This window comes from Acomys russatus, chromosome 19 (assembly GCF_903995435.1).
Source record: "Acomys russatus chromosome 19, mAcoRus1.1, whole genome shotgun sequence".
Taxonomy (NCBI): Eukaryota; Metazoa; Chordata; class Mammalia; order Rodentia; family Muridae; genus Acomys; species Acomys russatus.
Window position 1 is genome coordinate 45,348,737 of NC_067155.1, and position 20,508 is coordinate 45,369,244.

General features: G+C 48.2%; 1 protein-coding gene across 4 annotated transcripts in view; it reads left to right on the forward strand.

The window, feature by feature from the left end:
- Auts2 (activator of transcription and developmental regulator AUTS2) overlaps positions 1–20,508 on the forward strand; it is a 1,105,889-nt gene that overhangs the window by 1,080,154 nt on the left and 5,227 nt on the right. For all 4 annotated transcript variants that reach the window (XM_051161360.1, XM_051161363.1, XM_051161362.1 and 1 more), the window contains exons 12-17: positions 1,422–1,493; positions 2,611–2,640; positions 4,826–4,897; positions 10,786–10,927; positions 17,289–17,366; positions 18,886–18,969. In XM_051161360.1, the coding sequence (XP_051017317.1) occupies positions 1,422–1,493; positions 2,611–2,640; positions 4,826–4,897; positions 10,786–10,927; positions 17,289–17,366; positions 18,886–18,969 (478 nt within the window). The remainder of the gene's footprint in view (positions 1–1,421; positions 1,494–2,610; positions 2,641–4,825; positions 4,898–10,785; positions 10,928–17,288; positions 17,367–18,885; positions 18,970–20,508) is intronic.

Here is a 20,508-nt window from a genome sequence, read left to right on the forward strand (position 1 = left end):
AAACAAACAAACAAAAACATACTACTGTTTTTAGAAGTCTTCTCACAAGACATTAATAACTGTTCCCTTTGAAATATGCTGGTTTTTGTTTGTTTGTTTGTTTGTTTTGTTGTTGTTATTGTTGATTCAAGAAGGCAGCTATCTAGCGACATGGCTAATATTATTACTGATATTTAAGAATGGTGTTGGCAGTTGGTAGAACGGTGGCAGAATTTAGTAGTAACTCTTACATCGTCCCTAAATTAGGCTCTCTTGCCCCATTTCCTCCATCGCTAATGAGTAATCACTGAGTAATTTCTTGTCACTGCCTACCAGTTAAGATATTTAGGTAGCTTAGTGTCTATGCCACACTTGTCAGCCCTCTTGAAAGATGCAACTCATGAGCACATTAGAATGGTTGTGCACTTGTGCTTCTTTCAGTGTTTCGTGGTAAAGCCGGAAAAAAAAAAAATGAGACTAATAAATGAAAAACTGTGAGAGTCAGAGGTGTGGGTCAACAGGGAAGAGGGTTTGAGGGCGGAAGTTGCCTGTGTAGCCTCTTAGATCATACAGAGGGGACTGGCTGCATCTTAACCCCTCCCCTTCTCTAAGCTGCTGATGCTGAGTTCCTAGCATGGCCCTGGGTCGGATGAGGCAATAAGATCAGTGTCCTAAGTCATAGTTACTTTTTAAAGATTAAATAAATTTCAACTGTGTGTCTCTGTGTATGTGCATGTGATTGCAGGGCCCAGGGAGCCCCCAAGGCATCAGACCCCTCTGGAGTTAAGAGTTCTAGGCAGCCGTGAGCCTTCTCATGTGGGTCCCGGGGACTGACTGAACCCAGCTCACCTACAAAGAGCAGCAAGGGCTCTTAACCGCCAAGCCACTTGTCCAGCCCAAAATCAGAGCCCTAGGTCCCACCAAGCGCCTTCACTAAAGTGCTAAACTCACTCCCAGGCCCCGCCTGTAAGCTCGGACACTCCTCGGCGCTCACATCTGCACGTAATGATTTCCTTTGTTACATGAGTTACTGTTGGGTGTTTCGTCCCAGCTCTCCCCCGTCCCCCCCCCCCCCCCCGCCCCCCTGGCACCCTCTCGTCCAGTGTATACTTTTGTAGTCCCAGCACTAGAGAGACAGAGAAGAAAGGATCCCCGTGGCTTCAGACTAACTAGCGAAGTTTCTCAGGGCTTAGAGAGACCTTGTCTTTAAAGAAAAAAAAAATCACATGGAAAAGCAATTGAGGAAACACTGGATGTCAGTCTCTGGCTTCAACATACATGCATGTGCACCTGCATGCACAAACATACAACAACACACAGATAAAATATTTTAAAGGTCATAATTGAGAACGAAATAGATAATGCTGAGTTTCTGCTATTCTGTAAGAAGGGTAAAGCTTGCTTGTCTGTGCGTCCTAAGCTGTGGTCTAATTAATTTGTAGACATCCAACCCCATCGATGTGGCTGCACGGCCTGGGACAGTCCCCCACACTCTACTGCAGAAGGACCCAAGGGTACGTGTAAAGTCAGGCTCGGTCACAGGTAATGCTGGGGCCATTTGCAAAGGATGGCCCACCAGGTGCTCCCACCTTTGATGGATCATGCCATAAAATGCCTGTCCCTTACTTATAGAAGTCACAGTCTCCCCATGGGGTAATGACTTGGTTAGGATTTAAAAAAAAAAAAAAAAGAAAGAAAACGAAGAAAGAGTCTGAGCCCAGAAATCAAATGGCCGGCAGTATGTCTGCCTTCCATCTGACTGGCCATCTGTCTGCAGCTGCTTGTATCTGACTGGCACAAAGGAAATAGCCATAGAATTCCTCAAATGGAAAAGCATTGAGCATTTTCTTCCTGGAAGTTTGGTGCGCATGAGCACACACACACACACACACACACACACACACACCTTCTTGCTTGAGGTCAGGAAGTTCCTGAGCTACTCTGCTCTTACAGATGGAGCATGCTCTAGAGCCAAATAAAATATCCATTATTCCCCAGTTATTGTTATTTATTCATAACGGATGTTCTGCTTGCCGCACGGATAGGAGATGCTTGCCTGTTGGCTGTCATTTATAACTCTACCCTCTGAGCAGTTTTATTTCAGTGGACTTCCCCCCCCCCCCGCCCCAAGAGCTTAAGCCCTGTGGGTGGCACGTCCTCATTGAAGCCAGGAAGGATGTTGTAAAGACAGTTTGGGTCTACAGGGCCTGGACAAGACAGACATTCCCAGATGACCTCCTCCATGTCACCTTTCATTTTGTGGTCTGAGGACTACCTCTCCCCTAGGCCCCACACAGTGGCCTGCAGCAGAGCCAGTCACGGTGGGGACCCTCATGGTGTAGGTTACGTGCAAGTCATGCTAGCATAGGGCACGTCCCTACTAGTGAAGCTTGTCTGGCGGGGAGGGGGGACGTGTCATTGTGCATGTTATGAGCCTCCTGAGGTGGGGGAGGGGACCCTTGGTACTTTTGATGGTGTGAAAATGGGTTAATTATTCTCTAAAAGGGCTTCATTTAAAAGTAAAATTCTAACATTTTAATTTCCCCTCCTAATGAAGCACTACAAATTTGTTAATTAGGGCAATTGTTTGAGTGACAGGCGTGTAACCGAGTTGTCATTTTCTCTTCACAGTTGACAGATCCTTTCAGACCTATGTTAAGGGTAAGAAGAGCTTCTTCGGGAACTCTTTCTGCAACCTCTGACTCTCTGTGGGTTAAGAACACAAGTCGGTAGCGGGGACCCAGCTGGAGAGACGCCAGAGTGAACGGCAGTGGGAGTAGCTAACGCTGGCTGGTTCTGCAGGCAGGGGGATGGGAAATGGTCTTTAAACTTTTTTTTTTTTTTTTTTGGTTCCTTTTGAGTGTTGGAGGAAGCTGGGCCATTGGGTGTTTCATTAATACAGCTGACAAGGGGCTGCAGAGATAGCTCTCAGGTTAAGAGCACTTGGTTCTGCTCTTGCATTAAGACTCAACTTTGATTCCTGGTACCCATGTTTAGTGACTAATAACCTTCCATAACTCCAGCTCTGAGGCATCCAACTCCCTCTACTGGCCCCTGTGGGTACTGCACATACATATACCCCCACACAGATATACACACAGAAACAGAATTTTAAAAGAAATAATTTAAAAAAAAATTTTTTTTTAATGTCATGAGGCAAGGTCTTTCTCTTCTCCTATATCCCAGACTAGCTTTGAACTTGTGACCCACCTGACTTAGCTACCCCACCCCCCACCCCACCCCTGTCTATGCTGGGATAACAGGCAAGGGGAAAGGCAAGCCACAGTCTGGCTGTGCTTCGTCTCTCTTAGCAGCCAATGCTAAGTCATGCTTCCCTGCCCTGTTGAAGCTGCCTCCCAGGGAGCAATGGAAGGATACTAAAAGCACAGGCATAGTGTTCCTGAAGTCTAGTGTCTGGCCAGCAGGTGACCTCTGGATCCATACTGACTTACATGGTCCAGAGCTGGGACAGAAAACAGAGGACAGACAGTGGTTGAATGATCAAGTTCCTGCTGTTGACTGTGACACAGTCCCACCCCCACCCCCACCCCGGCTTATTTTTCCTCTTGGCTATAACACAGTACCTGACTCCCAATTCAAGGTTGTATACGTCACAGCAGGAAGGTTTAGGTACATGATGCAGAGAGGGATGAATTCTGACACTCCACTTGCTTTCTATGTCCTTGCTTAGAGTGAGGCTTCCCACTTCAGTTAACCGAAGCAACTAATCCCTCATGAGCATGCCCAGAGGCTAACTTCATCTAGATAGCCCCTCATGGGTGTGTGCCTGGCATCTTGTCTGGGTCCTGTCAGACCCGTGCAGTGTTAGCCATCACAGTCTCCTCCTCCTCCTCCTCCTCCTCCTCTTCTTCTTCTTCTCTCATCCGAAATGAGTGTGTGTTCTCTGTGATCACAAACAACCCATAATCCTATTTGAAGAGAGCAGACGTGGTGTCAGATCTAAGTCAGGAGCAGCCTCTTGCTACAGACGCCAGGTGATTCTGTCCTTTGCTGGCTCAGAGTGGAGCAGGACCTTCTCACCCGTGTGGTACTTCCTGAATGGGAAGCTCGGCTAAGCTCGGGGAAGTGCTTAGCCGAAGGGAAGCAGAAAGAGCTGGCCCCGCTCTGTGTTGCACCATACAGACCCAACTCTTCACAAGGCAGAAGAGAGACTTGATCTCTGCAGGAAGGAAGGAATTCATTCTTCCTCAACTCCTCTTTCTGTTTGTTCTCTTCTTTTAGCTAGAAAAGAGTGAAGTGTGCACCCCCACACACACACCACCACCACCACCACACACAACCACACGGAACCGCGCACATACATGGGTTAGTGGCTCTCAGTGAAACATTCCAGGTTGCCAGACTGTAATAAAAATGTGACAAAAGTCTGTGTAACGCTTTAAAGGCCCAGTCCCCTCTCTTGTTTTGATTTGACCCACAGACATTCCCTAATTAGCTCCTCTGGACAGCTGATGTGCCTGTTAGCTTGACAGCCTTTGTTAGGCAGGGCTTGCCTCTCACCAGGCCTGCAGGCTAGCACTGGAGGAGGCAGGCTGCACAAAGACAGGAGTCTGGTCTTGACCATATTGTCTTTGGCAGAGGACTGCTCTGTAAAGAAGCCATTGTCTTAGACCCACTGGGGACAAGGGGATGTGGGTCCTGCCTCCCTCAAGCCTGTACTTGGAAGAGCTGCTTATGGGTGCTTATGCTGACACAGAGCTTGCCTGTTTTCATGAAAGAAAAGACTTCTCCATAGCCCACATCTGCAGGGAGCTTGGGGCAAAAGGAAAGTTGGGCTGTCTGTTGTGTGTCTCCCATCTGACCACACCGTTCTTTCTTATTTCAGAAACCAGGAAAGTGGTGCGCCATGCACGTGCACATCGCCTGGCAGATTTACCACCACCAACAGAAAGTCAAGGTCAGTGTGACCCTCCCCGTGCAGAGCTGGGTGGGGCCAGCCACCAGAGAGTGAGCGCTTTTAGGCAGGAAGGGCTGTGCTTTACTACCAGTCTGGTCTGGTTTTGTAACAGTCTCTGGTAGTCCAGGCAGGACTAGGGATTACTTTGTAGCTAAGGATGACTTTCTTTCTTTCTTTCCTTTCTCTCTTCCTTTCTTTCTTTCTTTTTTCTTTCTTTCTTTCTTTCCTCCTCCTCCTCCTCCTCTTCTTCTTCTTGTTTGTTTGTTTTTTGTTTATCAAGACAGGTTTCTCTTGTAGTCTTGGGTGTTTTGGCCTTACAGGTCTCAAACTCGCAGAGATCCACCTGCCTCAGCCTCTCCTGTGCTGGGATCACAGCGTGCACCCGCCACCACACCCAGCTGACCTTGAACTCTCGATCCTCAAGGACAAGAAAGGTCAAGGGCCAGTCCATCTTCAAAACAGAAATACCTTTGTCACTGAGGGAAGCCATAGCACTAAAACAAGTATCACCACCCAGCGTCCTTCGCCTTTTTTGATGAGTTGGTCTTATGAATGGAAAGGATGTAAAAATGGATTAACTCATAAAATAATGCTTTTGCAAATCTGTCTAGAACTGCTATAAACCCAAGAATTAAATGTAGACCAAACTTAAACTTGAGAAGAGCCAACAGGGAATGTTTCAGGGTTTGGGATATTTTGAGTTTTGCTTTTACATTTTTATTATGTATTCATTGTTTTAGTGTGTGTGTGTGTGTGTGTGTCTGTGTGTCTGTGTGTGTGCGCGCATGTGCACGCACAGATTAAAGGACAACTTTTAGGAGTCCGTTCTCTCTATCATGAAAGTCTCAGAGATCGAACTTGGGTTGTCAGGCTTGGTGATGGCTACCTTTACTAGCTGAACTATCTCATCAGCCCAGCCATTTTTGTTGGTTGGTTGGTTTTTAACAAATGTGTGTGTGTGTGTGTGTGTGTGTGTGTGTGTATGTATGTGTGTATATTGAGGGCTAGAGAGATGGCTCACCAGTTAAGAGTACTGACTGCTCTTTGAGAGGACCCAAGGTCACGTCCCATATGGCACCCATATCAGGCAGCTGACCACCATCTGTACCATCCAGTGTGTACACTCTTGTATTCTTGTAGCTTCCAGGGGTACCCCTACATGGGCATACTCATGTGCACACACTAGGACACAAATACACATACTTTTAAAAAATATTTAGAAAGATACTTTTTCTTATGATGTATTTGGAGAAGGGACCATCTCTATCCTGCAAGAGGTTGAAGGTACTGAGTGCTCATTGGCTGTGTGTGTAATAATTGAGTTGTAATAATAAGAAATTATGTTTCTGGCCATATCATCAGTCCTTCTGGAGGCTAGAATATATTAAGTCCTCACTGGGAGCACTTTCTGGCCAGTTACTGCACCTGTCTATAGATGAGACCTTATTTTAATAAAAGAGAGGGGTCTGGCAAGATGGCTCAGTGGGCAAAGGTACTTGCCACCCAGCCTGATGACCTGAGTTCGACCTCTGGCACTCACATGATGAAAGGAGAGAACCAACTTCCACTAGTCTCCACATGCATTGACAGATGGACAGATGGGTGTAATTCTTCTAAAGAGGAGGGGGTGATGGGAGAGGGAGGAAGGAAAGAAGAGAGAAGGCCTTGTTGAACCCCATGGAAGAGAAACACTTCGCAAAGGGTACCATGATTTAGAACAAGAGGGTGAACCGAAACAATAGTCCCACCGGCTGAGACGCCAGCGCAGATGGCAGAAATCTCAAAGGCCTCCCCCTAGATGAAGAGCTGTAAGCAACTAATGATTGCTGAGAGAGAGAGAATCGGTCTAGGTTGAGCCCCCTGATTTGTTATCCAATACCAAGTGAGTGGTCCTGAACACATGGACCCAGTAGGTTGCATTTACATATTTTTGTGTTGGTGTACACACGACAATAATAATTAAAAAATAAAATAAAATAAAAAGCAAGAAGGTGAGGGTGAGATGACTCAACAGATAAGGGCATTTGCTGCCAAGCCTAAGGACCTGAGTTCAGTTCCCAGGTCCACAGGAGGGAAAGCAAGAAATGACTCCTGAAAGTTACCCTCTGGTCTTCACACACACTGTGGCATGAACATGCATACACGCAAAATGAATAAATGAGAGCTAATGAAAAGGAAATGCCGCTCACCTCCTCCTGCTCACCTCCTCCTGCTCACCTCCTCCCGCCCACGTCCTCCTCGAGGCATTAAGCCCTCTCTCCGTTTCCCAGGCACCTGCTCTCCCTCACACCCCATCAGTGAATCTTGCTCACTTTTACTTTATTACCAGGCAAGGCATAATTGGAGCCCTCAGAGTTCAGCTCAGCTAGAAAATGGGTGTAGATCGAGGCGCTAACTAGGTTTCCGTGATGACTTCCATTCACTCTGGGTTCTGGGTGGCGGGGAGAGAGAAACAGCAGGTAAGCCTCACCTTTTTAACTTGCTGGGTTTAAGGGGATGAGGGATTGCAGAGGCACAGCTCTTTTAGCGACTTCTGTTCCATGAAAAACACCCCTGGTGACTTTGCCTTTCATTATCCCAATTCAATTAGCCAGGCTTGTCTCTCCCGCGCGTGCGCGCGCACTTGCGGGATGACTCAGTTCATCTTGCCTTCCCAGCAAACGTCTTCTAATCCCCAGGCCCTATTCTGCCTGTTGGACCTTATTCGCACTTAATGAGTCCACGCCGTCTACCATGCAATATTAGCACTAAATAATTTGGCAACTAAATTAAAGGAGGTGCTCCGAAGATTTTTATAGATTTACAGAGAATTAGAAGCTCGGTTTTGGGGTTTGGCCATTCCTTGACAGTGAGGCTTTCATTACTGTGGTCCCCATAGATTGGAGCAGAAATTGTATGTCTCTCTCTCTCTCTCTCTCTCTCTCTCTCTCTCTCTCTCACTCCCTCCCTTCCTCCCTCCCTCCCTTCTGAGTGTACATTTCCTCATTCTCTTAGGCACTCATGAGTTAGTTGTGGAGACCTGAGGTCTACAGGCTGTTTCCTGTGACAGGCTCAGGGCGAAGATCTTCCTGTTATTATATGTGTTCTATGTGTTCAGTAGTGAGACCCACACACTCTGTGTGTCTGTGTGTGTGTGTGTGTGTGTGTGTGTGTGTGTGTGTGTGTGTGATGTATAAATTGGAGTAAAAGGTAGTGGGCTGGGGAGATGGCTCAGTTAGTAAAGTGATTGCCTTGCAAGCTTGGCGATTTCAGTTCAACCCTCAGAAACCGCCAAAAAAGCTGGTCACAGTGGCTTATGCTCACAGTTCCAAGACAGATGGACCCCTATGGCTTGCCAGCCAGCCTAGCCTGGCGGGCTCCAGGTTCTTGATAGACCCTGAATAGATAGTTTCCAAATGAAGATGGATATCGCCTGACAACCACACCTAAAGATGCCCTCTGTCCCCCAGTGTCACATGCACACGCAGTGGCAAAGGTTCATGCGTTTCCACGAAGTGCATGGCTAGGCTTCACCTTCAGAGAGCGGATGGGTAAGCGAGGGTTGGCTTGTCCTCTCTCACCTGAGATTTTCACACCCAAGTCAATGTAGGTGGCCTCATCCTTTGCAAAGGCCTCCACGGTTACACAGCAGGGAAGAGGGTCTCCGGAACAGGCAGGAGTCTGAGACTGCACAAGAGTAGGGGTCAAAGTGGCTGAGATCATGGGAGGAGCCCAGGGGCTTGCACAAGCCAAACAGAAGCAGGCCCAGGGCAGAGAATAACAGGAGAAGGTGCTAGGAGCTAGGGCCCAGTGCCACTCTGGGAAGACAGGAGGCTGACAGCAAGGAAAGAGTGTCAGAACTCAGGACAGGCAGAGGGCTACCAGCCTCCAGAGCGATGCTAGGGAGGGGCTGAGGAAAAGATGGAGGGCTAGCCATTAACAGCCATGGAGGGGGTGCAGCTAAGTCAGCTGCAGGAGCAGATGGAGTGAGGCCACGGCTAGTAAAGGTTTCACGTACAGTGCCTGGGCACAGTTCATACATTTGCTTTGACTTCCCCACTCCAAGTAATGGAGGACGGGAGTTAGAAAGGAAAAGTGTGTGTGTGTGTGTGTGTGTGTGTGTGAGATGAGTGTTCATATGCATGTGTACACATGCAAGTGTGTATTCCTGTATGTGGAGGCCAAATGTCAACCTCAGATGTCCTTCCTCCGCAGCTGTCTGTCCACCTTGCTCTTTGAGACAGTCTCTCATTGGCCTACAGCTCACAAATTAAGCTAGTCTGGCTGCTAAGGGAGCCACAGGGCTGGGAGTAAAAGCATACGCAACTACACTTAGCTTTTTTTTTTTTTTTTTTTTTTAATTTTTCTTTTTTAAGGTGCATTCTAGGGATCAAATTCAGCTCGTACACTTGCCTGGCAAGTACTTCAGTCACTGAATTTCTCCTCTAGTTTCTGTGTTGTTGTTTTAATATATAACAGTGATTCAATTAATGTGTTGTGATATATTAGAATACGACAAAGGGGCCATTAGGCAATTAATTTTATACATTAGGTTGTTCTTGCAGAATTCCTAGCATAATGAGCTTTTAAATACTGTCATTTTAAAACTCGCAGGCAGAAGGGCTAGATAGACGTGGCTTAGCCGTCCAGAGCGTTTGCTGTCTGTCTTGGCTTGTGATGAGTGAACTCATGACCGAAAGCAACTTGAGGAGGAAAGGCTTACACTTCCGAGTCACAGTCCACCACTGAGGGAAGTCAGGGTAGGAACTTGAGGCAGGAGCCTAAACGGTGGGAACGGCTGGCACCACACACAGTGCCTGGGCCCTCCCACATCTGTCATTAACCAAGAAAATGCCCCCACAGACTTCTTCACTGGCTAGTCTGAGGGAAGCATTTTCTCAAGTAAAGTTCCCTCTTTCTAGGGTACCCTAGCCTCTGAAGCAAACAAAACCCCACTAACAGCACACTGCTCTCCAGAGGAACTGAGTTTGCTTCCAAGAGTCCATCCAGGTGGCTCACAACTACCTGCAGTGCTAGCTCCTTGAAACTCTGCTTCAGGGGATCTGTTGCCCTTTTCTGGACTCTGTGTGCACCCAGAGACATGTCTCTCTCTCTCACACATACACCCCACTCCCAACACACACACACACACACACACACACACACACACACACACACACACACTGCACAAAAATGAAATAAGTACTTGGTGGGGGGACTTGCATTCAGGGCTGGTGGTACATACCTGTAATCTCAGCGCTGGGGAGCTGGAGGCAGAAGGATTAGGCGTTTAAAAATACCCTCAAGTATGTATTGAGGGCAGCCTGGGCTACGTGATACTCTGCTTCAAAACAGACAAACAAAAACAAACCCACTCTAGGGATGTGATGTGACCCAATTGGATAAGGTGCTCCTCTTCCAGCAGGAAGCCCTGCTTTCATTTGTAGCACCACGTAAGGCTGGATGGTTCTGTAGGGATGGAGGTAGGGGGACATGGACTTCTCAGTCATCATTCTCGGTGACACAGTGGGCCTGAGGCCTGGCCAGCCTGGACTGTATGAGGTGGAGGGGTAGAGAAAGAACCTGCAGACTCGGCCTTTACGACAAAATGACAACCTGTGTGGGAGTGGTACTAGTCTTTGAATAAATAGGACCTGGTTGTACCCCTCAAACTGGACCACTTCAAAGGCCAAGTCCTGGTTTTACAGGTACACATTTCTGACGTAGGAGGCAGGTGCCACCGTCCAGCAGCCACTGCCAGTCCCTACAAGGCCAGGCTGTTTTCCTGGCATTTGAAGGCTTTGTTCTCATGTTGTTTACCGTGTTGACCCACCCCCACCAGTCTTGAGTTAGCTACCTTTGTCTGCTGCTCTCCTGGGTTTTACCCTCTCCCCTCCCTCTTGTTTCAGAAACAGATGCAGTCAGACCCACACAAGCTGGACTTCGGGCTCAAACCTGAGTTCCTGAGCCGTCCTCCAGGCCCTAGTCTCTTTGGAGCCATCCATCACCCCCATGATCTGGCACGACCTTCTACTTTGTTCTCTGCCACTGGTGAGTTCAGAGGGTGAGGGAGCTGACAATTCAAAGTGGTACCTGGGCTCCGTGTCCCTGATCGCTTAATAACTGAAGAATAAGATTTATAACCAGCTTATGAGGTAGTACCCCACGTGGCTAGGGAGGTGGGCCCTGCCTCACTGATAAACCTTTTTCATTCAACAAGGACAAATAGATAATTAAGCTAGGTGAGGTGATACACACTTGTAATTGCAACAGAGAGGAAGCAGGGACCAGCCAGTCTCTAGGATTCACTGGCCAGCTAGTCTAGCTGTATTGGCGATATCCAAGCTAACTAGAGACCCTATCTCAAAGAAAAAGGTAGAGTTGAGTGTGGTGGTGCACTCCTTTAATCCCAGCACTTGGGATGCAGAGGCAGGCAGCTCTTTCTGAGTTTGAGGCTAGTCTGATCTACATAGGAAGTTCTAGGACAGCCAGGGCTACATAATGAGCGCCTGCCTCAAAAAACAAACAACAAACAAAAAAACAAACAAGGTGGACAACACCTGCAGAATAACATCTAAGCTTGACCTCTGGTCTTCAGACACATGTGCACATGTACCTGCACACACATGAGTGCATACGCACACATGTGTGCATACACGCACGAAAAGAGATGGTCTTTGCCCTTACAGCACTTGCATGGCTTTGGCGTGTCACGTGTTCCCTTGTTAAATGGATACAACTCAAAGGCACATGAAAAGCTATTGAAGAAGATCAGAAAGCTTGCCAGGGCCGATTAGAAGGACAGTAAATCCAGGGATTCTTGTAAGGATGAGATCAAGCTCAGTTTGTTGCCTACAGAACAATTAGTGACAACCACACTGCCTTTTGAGGGTCGGAGGATGGAGGAATACGGTTAAGAGAGGTTATTGTCATGTGTTCGGTGGCTTAGGTCTGTCACACCAGCACTTGGGAAGCAGAAGCAGGAGAAACAATAATTCAAAGCAAGCCTGGGCTACAGGGTGAGCTTCAGCATAGCCTGGGCTACAGGGTGAGCTTCAGCATAGCCTGGGCTACAGGGTGAGCTTCAGCATAGCCTGGGCTACAGGGTGAGCTTCAGCACAGCCTGGGCCACGGTTTCTCAAGACAAACAAACAGGCTTGAGGACATAAGCTCAGTTGATAGAGAACTTGCCTAGTTCGGCCCTGGGCTCCATCTGCCGCACAGCATGAATTGGACATATCACTTAGGAGACCGAGACAGGCAAATCAGGAGTTCAAAGTCATCCTTGGTACATAGTGTGTTCAAAGCCAGCCTGGGTTACTCAAGCCTCATGTCAAAAAATAATTTGTAGAAACTGAAGCAAGTAGCCGGGCGTGGTGGCACACGCCTTTAATCCCAGCACTCCAGAAGCTAAGGCAAGCGGATGTCTGTGAGTTCGAGGCCAGCCTGTTCTATAGAGTGAGTCCAGGACAGCCAAGGCTGTCTCAAAAAACCAAAAAAGAAAGAAAGAAACCAAAGTAAGCAAGCAATAAAAAAGGCAACTGCCTTTAGTAAGGGCTGAGATAAGCAAGTGGCCCACTTGGCTCTGGCTGTTCGGTTGCAGACAGAACGCATTGTTATTGCTTGGTTGACTTTGATGGCAGATGACGTGCGGGACCCAGAGTGCTCTGTCCAAGAGGCTTGTGTCCTGTTCGCTCACACTGAAAATCATTCGCCTCTGAAAATACATACTGCCCGTGTCTCCTGGAGTGCGAAAGGTCAGTCCGAGGAGGAGGGCAGAAGGTATCAGAGAACTGTCCCTGTCCACTTCAGGTACACAGGGGCCAAATGTAGTGGTCATGTGGAAGATTTGGGTGATGTCATTGTTTCATCATTTCTATTGAAATAGCAAATACCCTGTCCCAAAACAAAACAAACAACAAACAAGCAAAACCCAAAACAACAACAACAACAAAACCTCAGGGAAGGAAAGGGGTTTATTTGGCCTATACTCCCAGGCTACAGTTCGTCATTGAAGAGAAGTCAAGGCAAAGGCTCAGGGCAATCAGTCATATTGCATCCACAGTCAAGAGTGAAGAAAGAATAAACACATCCTAACTGCTTGCTCTTGAGGCTCGGGACCCCGCCTAGGGAATGGTGTTGCCAACAGTGGGCCTGATCGGTTAATAGTCAATACAGTCCCCTCACAGACATACCTACAGGCAGCCTCATCTGGGTAATTCTTCACTCGGGATTCTCTTAGCAGGTAGTTCAAGGTCGTGGCAAGGTGATGCTCAAAACTGACCGTAATAAGACTGGGAGTGTGGCTTAGTGAGTTAAGGCAGTTACTGGCAATCTTTACGTCCTTGGTTCGATTTCCCTGGGAGTCATACAGGAGAAGGAGAGAGCTGATTCTTGAAAGTTGTCTTTTGACCTCCACACCTGAGCTGTAGTATATGAGTGCTGCATGCATACACAAATTAATAACTAACCAGCGCACAGGTCCTCTTGGTACCAAGTGTCCTAAACAATTCAGTGTTTTCTTTCCCTTTTTACTTGAGACCTGGAACTCACTAGGTAGAGCAAGAACATACGATTAGTCTCTGCTTCCGCCTCCTGAGTATTAAGATGACAGTTCTATACCATCCCTGGTCACTGTTCAATCTCTTCGGTTTTTCAAGACAGGGTCTCTCTGTGTAGCCCTGGCTGTCCTGGACCTCACTCCATAGACCAGGCTGGCCTCGAACTCAAAAATCTGCCTCCTGAGTACTAAGAGCTTGCACACCACAGCTGGCATTTCTCACTTGTCCCCCCTCCCCCACTTGAGGCAGGGTCTGATGTAGCCTAAGCTGGCCTTGAACTCTCTATGTAACCCAGGCTCATCTTAAACTTCTAGTCCTCCTGTCTCTCCTTACTGAGTGTGGGGGATCACAGGCTGCCGCGTGCCACCACACCTGGCTTATCTAGTGCTGGGGACTGAAGCCAGGTCTTCATGTGTGCCGGGAAAGCACTTTACCAAGGGCTCTACATCTCCAGCCCACTCAGTCAGTATATGTTAAATCGGCTTTTAGTACTCAGGCCCTACCCCAGAGCTTAGTGAATAGTTAGAGTGGTGGAGCTGCACTCACTGCAGTAACGAGCTCTGTGGCTCCGTGCACTCACTGTATGAAATCTGAATTTACCCTCAGGAACAAAAACAGCGAAGGGGTCCACCCTTGCTTACCCGCAGGAAACATGTTCTGCATCCATCCTACCTGCTGCCCTCTCAGGCTCTGACCCAAGATTCGCGTTTGGTAGCCCCACTGACTCTTGCGCTGACCAGCAGAGAGCTTACCGACATCCTCGGTGCAGAAGCCCAACCTGTGGTCAGAGCAAATAAATCACCCTTTGGGGACGGATGGAATAGCCAGAGTCTCTGATTTTCCTCCTGTGGGTTCTGTTTGGGGAATGTGTTTGAAGGCTCTGTTACCATGGCACCCAGCTCGGAGACAAGGCTACATGGAGAGCAATTTTGGGAGAGAAATAGAGAGATTTCTCCCTGGACTTCATTGCAGCCAAATGGATGAATTGACTTCTTTTGCTTCGATAATCCTGGAACTGTGGGCATCCCCAGGGTCCTGGGTTTTTGTCTGAGCATTAACTAGCATGTACTACACAGTATGTGGTCCACACTTTATTTGGCTGGCACCATCAGTGGTAACTAAAGAAGGCTGTGGGATATGTTCACTTGTGCAGAGAAGTTGGTTTTTACTTCTCAGTGGGTGGACAACCCCGTAGGTGCCCTCAAACCCCAAGATTCCAGCGTGTGTCCTTTTGTGTTGAGTCTTACTGTGCACACCCAGGCTCACACAACCCTTGTGTGGGGGGGGGTGGGGGGGGTCTCCAGGGATGCAAAAGAAACAATCTAGGGCTGGAGAGACAGTTCGATATAAAAGTGTTCACCATGCAAGTGTTAGGACCCGAGTTCGAATCTCAAGTCTGGGAGTCATGTCTGAAATGAGCTTTCTTCAAACCTGCTTCAGGTGCCCTTGGCGAGGCACGATAGCCAGGCCTGCCTTCCCAGCCAGCATTAGCAAGCTCAGTGCCCAAAGCTTTTAGAAATACTGTCTTTCTTCAATTCACACACTCACGCACGCACTCGCATACATGTCCTGCTCCGCCCTCCTCTTCTTTCCTAGCTTCCTACAGGAAAGGGATCTGATGTGTTTCAAAGAACTATAAGTTGAGGGGCTGCAGAGATGGCTCGGGAGTGAAGAGCATTGGCTACTATTGAAGAGGACCCAGGTTTGATTCCCAGCACCCAGGTGGTGGCAGCTCAAAACTGTTTTGTCATTTCACTTGCAGTGAATCTAATACCTTCTGGGCTCTGCAGGAGCCCAGCACATGTGTGGTCCCTACGTATACCTGCAGGCCAAACACTCATATATATACACAGATTTTTAAAAATAATAAGTAAAATAAAAAATACATCGGGGCCAACAAGATGGCACAGGGAGTAAAGGTGTTTGCCACCAAGCCTATCAACTGAGTTCAATCACTGGGTTCCACATGGTGGAGGGAGAGAACCGATTCCCAGAAGTTATTCTCTGGCCTCTAGATGCACGGTGGCATGCATGCACGCCACACGAATAGAGGTACACACATGATTATGTAGTCACAGTGGTATGTGCGCGCGAACACACACACACACACACACACACACACACACACACACACACGTAAATGTAACTTAAACATTCAAATTGACCAAATAGAAAACAAAGAATATGCAGTCATATGAAGGGAACTATAAACTACACTGAGAGGCACAGCAGATAGAGACTGTTAAAGCCTGTTGCTCCACCCTTGGTGTTCCATTTTGTTTGGTTTAGTTCTGTGGCTCAGTCTCACAGAGCTCAGGCTGACCTTGAACTCCTGATCCTCGCGCCTCTTCTGAGGGCTGGTATGGTTGGCATGCACTGCCACACTGAGTTTATGCAATGCTGGGTCTGGCATCAGGGCCTTTCTGCACACTAGACAAGCACCCTACCAACTGAGCCACCCTGAGGGCTTGGAGGTTCAAAACAGGAATAAAGTGCCTTTTCCTGGCACTGGAAGTTAAGAGACATCAGAGGGCTTAGCCTACCATCGTTCAGCGCCAGCTCCCTGCAGTACATGTGGTGGTGGGGAGCCTTGTGAGGGCCTTTCAGTGGGTGGTAAAGAACCCACCCACCCCTTGGTAACGAGAGTGGGGCTTGGCAGGAGACTCCACAGGACAGCACTGTCTGCAGCTTCAGGACCACCCATGAAGTGAAAAAAAAAAAAAAAAACGTGTCCCTGATGTGCTGAAGAAGGATGCCTTCAACTTGCTACTCTACTTTAGAGGTGCCTAAGAAGTCCTTCAGAGATGGACTCCCTTCAGTGTTTGCAAGCTTGCATCGCTGCAGACAGGCTTGGTTATAGGAGCTCTGCTTATACCCCTCCCCCAACTAACCAGGCCTGATGCTTGTGCCATTAACTTCATCAAGAGATCCTTTTGGGGCCATGGCCCAGCCAGTAAAGTGCTTACCGCACAACATGAGGACTCTGAATCCATATAGCTAGCCGTGGCAGTGTGCATTTGTTAGCTGGGGAGGTTTAGCGACAGACTTTGTCTTTTAAAAAAAATTAAGGTAGAGAGTGACTGACTCTACATGCACATACTTACATATAAGCACAGATACACACACACACACACACACACACACACACACAGACACACACACACACACACACACACCCGCATGCATGCACACACATAGCAAATGCCTTTTCTCGTGGTGTCCAGCCATTTTAGTTGGCTTGCTATTGCTGTGATAACACACCACAACCAGAAGCAAATTAGGGGAAGAAGTTGTTTATTTCAGCTTATGGTCTACCAGGCAGAGAAGTCAGGGCAAGACCTGAAGCAGCAATCAGGGAGGATCAGTAATTACTGGCTTGCCCTACAGGCAGGCTCACATTCACTTACCCTTTGTTCTTTGTTATACCACCCAGAACCGGACCACCTGCCTAGGGAATGACACCGCCTGCAGTGGGCTGGGCCCTTACACATCAATCATTAATGGAGAAAATGCCCTACAGCCTTGCCTACCAACCAATCTGATGGGCCATCTTCTCAATTACAGCTGGTGTCCAGCTGACAAAAACTGAGCAGGTCACCCATCCAACTAGGGAAGATGGGAAGAGCGCCTTATTTTTTATTTTTTATTTTTTATTTTTTATTTTTTTGTCTCCTCCCCTCCCCCCCCACCCTACCCCACCCCCATTGTCTTTTACCCAGTTGTATCTGCAGGAGCTATGGATGCACTGAAATTCGACTTCAACACATTTTCTTTGGGCCACCCACTCACCGCCCCCCCCCCCCAGCACTGGCTTTCTCTAAACTCTGATGCAGCTCTGTTTGTTTTTGCAGGTGCTGCGCATCCTACTGGGACCCCTTTCGGGCCACCGCCTCATCACAGTAACTTTCTCAACCCTGCCGCTCACCTAGGTGAGCGAGAAAGGACGGGAGGGAGGGGACCCTCCCTGCAGCCTAGTCACAGTCAGGGCACCTGCTAAGCCTTCCGTGGGCTCTCCAGTCGGGGTGGAGCATAGTGGCAACAATGTTGAAGCCGCGTCAGGGCACCTGCTAAGCCTTCCGTGGGATCTCCAGTCGGGGTGGAGCATAGTGGCAACAATGTGGAAGCCGCTGAACGTCATAGTGTTCATTCAGGGAGCTCACTTCCTCCCTTTTATCCAGTCCAGGGCCCTACCCTGTGGGCTGGTGCCACCCTCCCACACTGAGGGTGGGTCATTCCATCTCAGTCCGGTCTAGACACTTCCTCGCAGCTGTGCCCCGGGGGTCGTCTTCCCTGGTGGGTCTAGATCCAGTTATCTAGGCTTTCCACGAGGTGCTTGGGACAGGGAAGTATCCCTTGGCATCTGAGAGCATGTGTGTTCGCAGTGGACTTGTCCTGCCTACGTGCCACCCCTAAGGGTCCCTATAATAGCTAGAAAGAAAGATATGATGGGTGTAAAAAGAGAGCTTCATCAAAGGGCTGCACACTTTGCTTTTTTCTTCTTTGCACTCTGGTTGACGTGTCTTTCCTTAGGAGCTTTATTCCTCCTGTGGCCTTTCTATTAGTCCCATGAAGAGTGCAGCCAGTCATAGGCAGTGACTCCTCGTGGGGGAATATATAGGAGGATTATATATCATCTGCTTTTGTCGTCATTGTTTTGTTTTGTTTTGTTTTGTTTTGTTTATTTGATTGGTTTTTGAGACAGGGTCTCTCTACATAGCCCTGGGTATCCTGGGACTCATTCTGTAGACCAGGCTGGCCTCAAACTCGAAAGAGATCCACCTGCCTCAGCCTCCCAAGTGCTAGGATTAAAGGCGTGCACCACCCTGCCTGGTGCACTTATTTTTATTTTACATGTATAAGTGTTTTTGCTTATATGAATGTCTACGCATGTGCCTTTATTGCCCTCAGAGGCCAGAAGGCGGTGGGGGGGGGGGGGAAAGGTCCTGGGAACTGGAGTTAAAGACAGTTGTGAGCTCTCGTGGGGGTGCTGGGAATTGAACCCCAGGTGCTCTCTCTAGCCCGGTAGCACCTCATTTTTGTTGATGCTTGTAATCTCAGCACTCAGGAGGTAGGAATGAGGCAGGGGGATTAGTTCAAGTTTGAAGGCATCCTGAGTTAAATGAGACGTGTCTAAAAGAGAAAAAGGAGAGACAGAGAGACAGAGGCAGAAACACTTTACAGGCAAGAAGGCAATTTAGAGCACCGGGTCTTGAGTTTGCTCAGTGCCACCCCAAGTGCAAAGCCAAAATCATGCAAAGGAAAACGAACCCCTTGAGACACTTGCTAACCCAGTGCCTAAGTCCAAATGCAGAAAAAGCCTTACACAGCCCATTAGGAGAGTCAAGGGGCAGCAAAGAGGACCTGTCACCTCCCCAGCTTCCAAGACCCCTGTGCTCCCCACTCAGAAGTCCCTGACCACCATCTCTTGCTCCCCGATCTCACTCGCAGAGCCTTTTAACCGGCCGTCTACGTTCACGGGCCTCGCTGCAGTCGGCGGCAATGCCTTCGGGGGACTCGGAAACCCTTCAGTTAGTGAGTACTTCTCTTCTTACGTCTCTCTTCTGCAATTTCTCTGACCCATATATGGCTTTAGACCTTTTGAGGAAAAGGGAAACTTTACTTTGGGAAGGAAAAAAAAAAAAAAAAAAAGCTGAGTATATGGGTCAGTGACAGGGCCAGTGACAGAGAGCTTGTCTAGCATGGGCAAGGCCCCACGTTCCCTCCCCAGCACCACCCAACACTCACTTGGAAACAGAGGGAAGAGGCAGGTGTGGTATAGCACACACCTTTAATTCCATCCCTTAGGAGGCAGAGTCAGGCAGGTTTCTGGGAGGTTGAGGCCAACCTGGCCTATAAAGAGAGTTCCGGGCCAGCCGGAGATGCATTGTGAGACCCTGCTGAAAAGCAAATGTGAGTGAAGGTACCATGAAAGGAACACACACACACACACACACACACACACACACACACACACACACACACATATACATAAATCGCTTAGAGATGTAGAGATGTGACTCAGTGGGAAAGAGCACGTGCTACTCTTCCCGAGGACCCAGGCTTGGTTCTCAGCACCCACATGATGACTCATAATCCTCTGTAACTGCAGTCCAGGGCATCTGATGCCTGCCTCTGGCCTCTGTAGGCTGAGCACCAGGCATACACATGGCACACATATAATCATGCAGGCAAAAGTCTATACACACAAAGTAAAAAAAATACATATGTGGTAATATTATTATTAACGGGGGGGGGGGGGGGGACGGACAAATTCGGGTTAGAGCATTCCAAAAACAGGTTTAACAGTGAAGTTGGGTATAAGTACATAAGCCCCACTGGAAGCAGAACAGACTGTTGAAATAGGCTCTGTGCATCACGAGTGAATGGTAACAGGCTTGGTCACTACAAGAAGTTTCCTTTGGTTACAGCTCAATATATATAAATACAGATAGATAGATAGATAGATAGATAGATAGATAGATAGATAGATAGATATAGATATAGCTTTTGAGATAGCAAGATTGAAAAAAAAAAAGTACACTGAAGAAAAATGGGCCTAGGAATTTGACTTTCCTGGATAGAATGCTTGCCTAACATGCAGGAAGTTTTCCATCCCTCGCAGTACATAATCAGAGTGAGATGGCACAAGCCTGTAATCCCAGCACTGGGGAAGGCGGAGGCGGTGGTATCATGGTGGCTACGTAGGGAATTTGAGGCCAACCCAGGGAATCCCATAAGATCTGGTCTCAAAAAGAGAGGAAGGAAAGGGGGGTGGGAGGCAGACAGACAGACAGACAGACAAAGAACAAGAACGCATGCAAATGCATGCATTGCTCAGGACACAATCCTGCACGGTCTTTTTGGACACTCGTTTTAACTAATGCTGGAAGGAATAGCATTCGGCAGGGTGTGCTAGGCAGAGGACCAGTGGATTCTGCTGAACTGACGCATTCATCTGTCATACGGTCATAACGCACCTTTCTGCATGCCTGGAACTTCTGCATGCCCACGTATGTCCGGCTGGGTATCTACATACCTGCCCGGTCCCTTCTCACTTTTTCCTCTTCATTG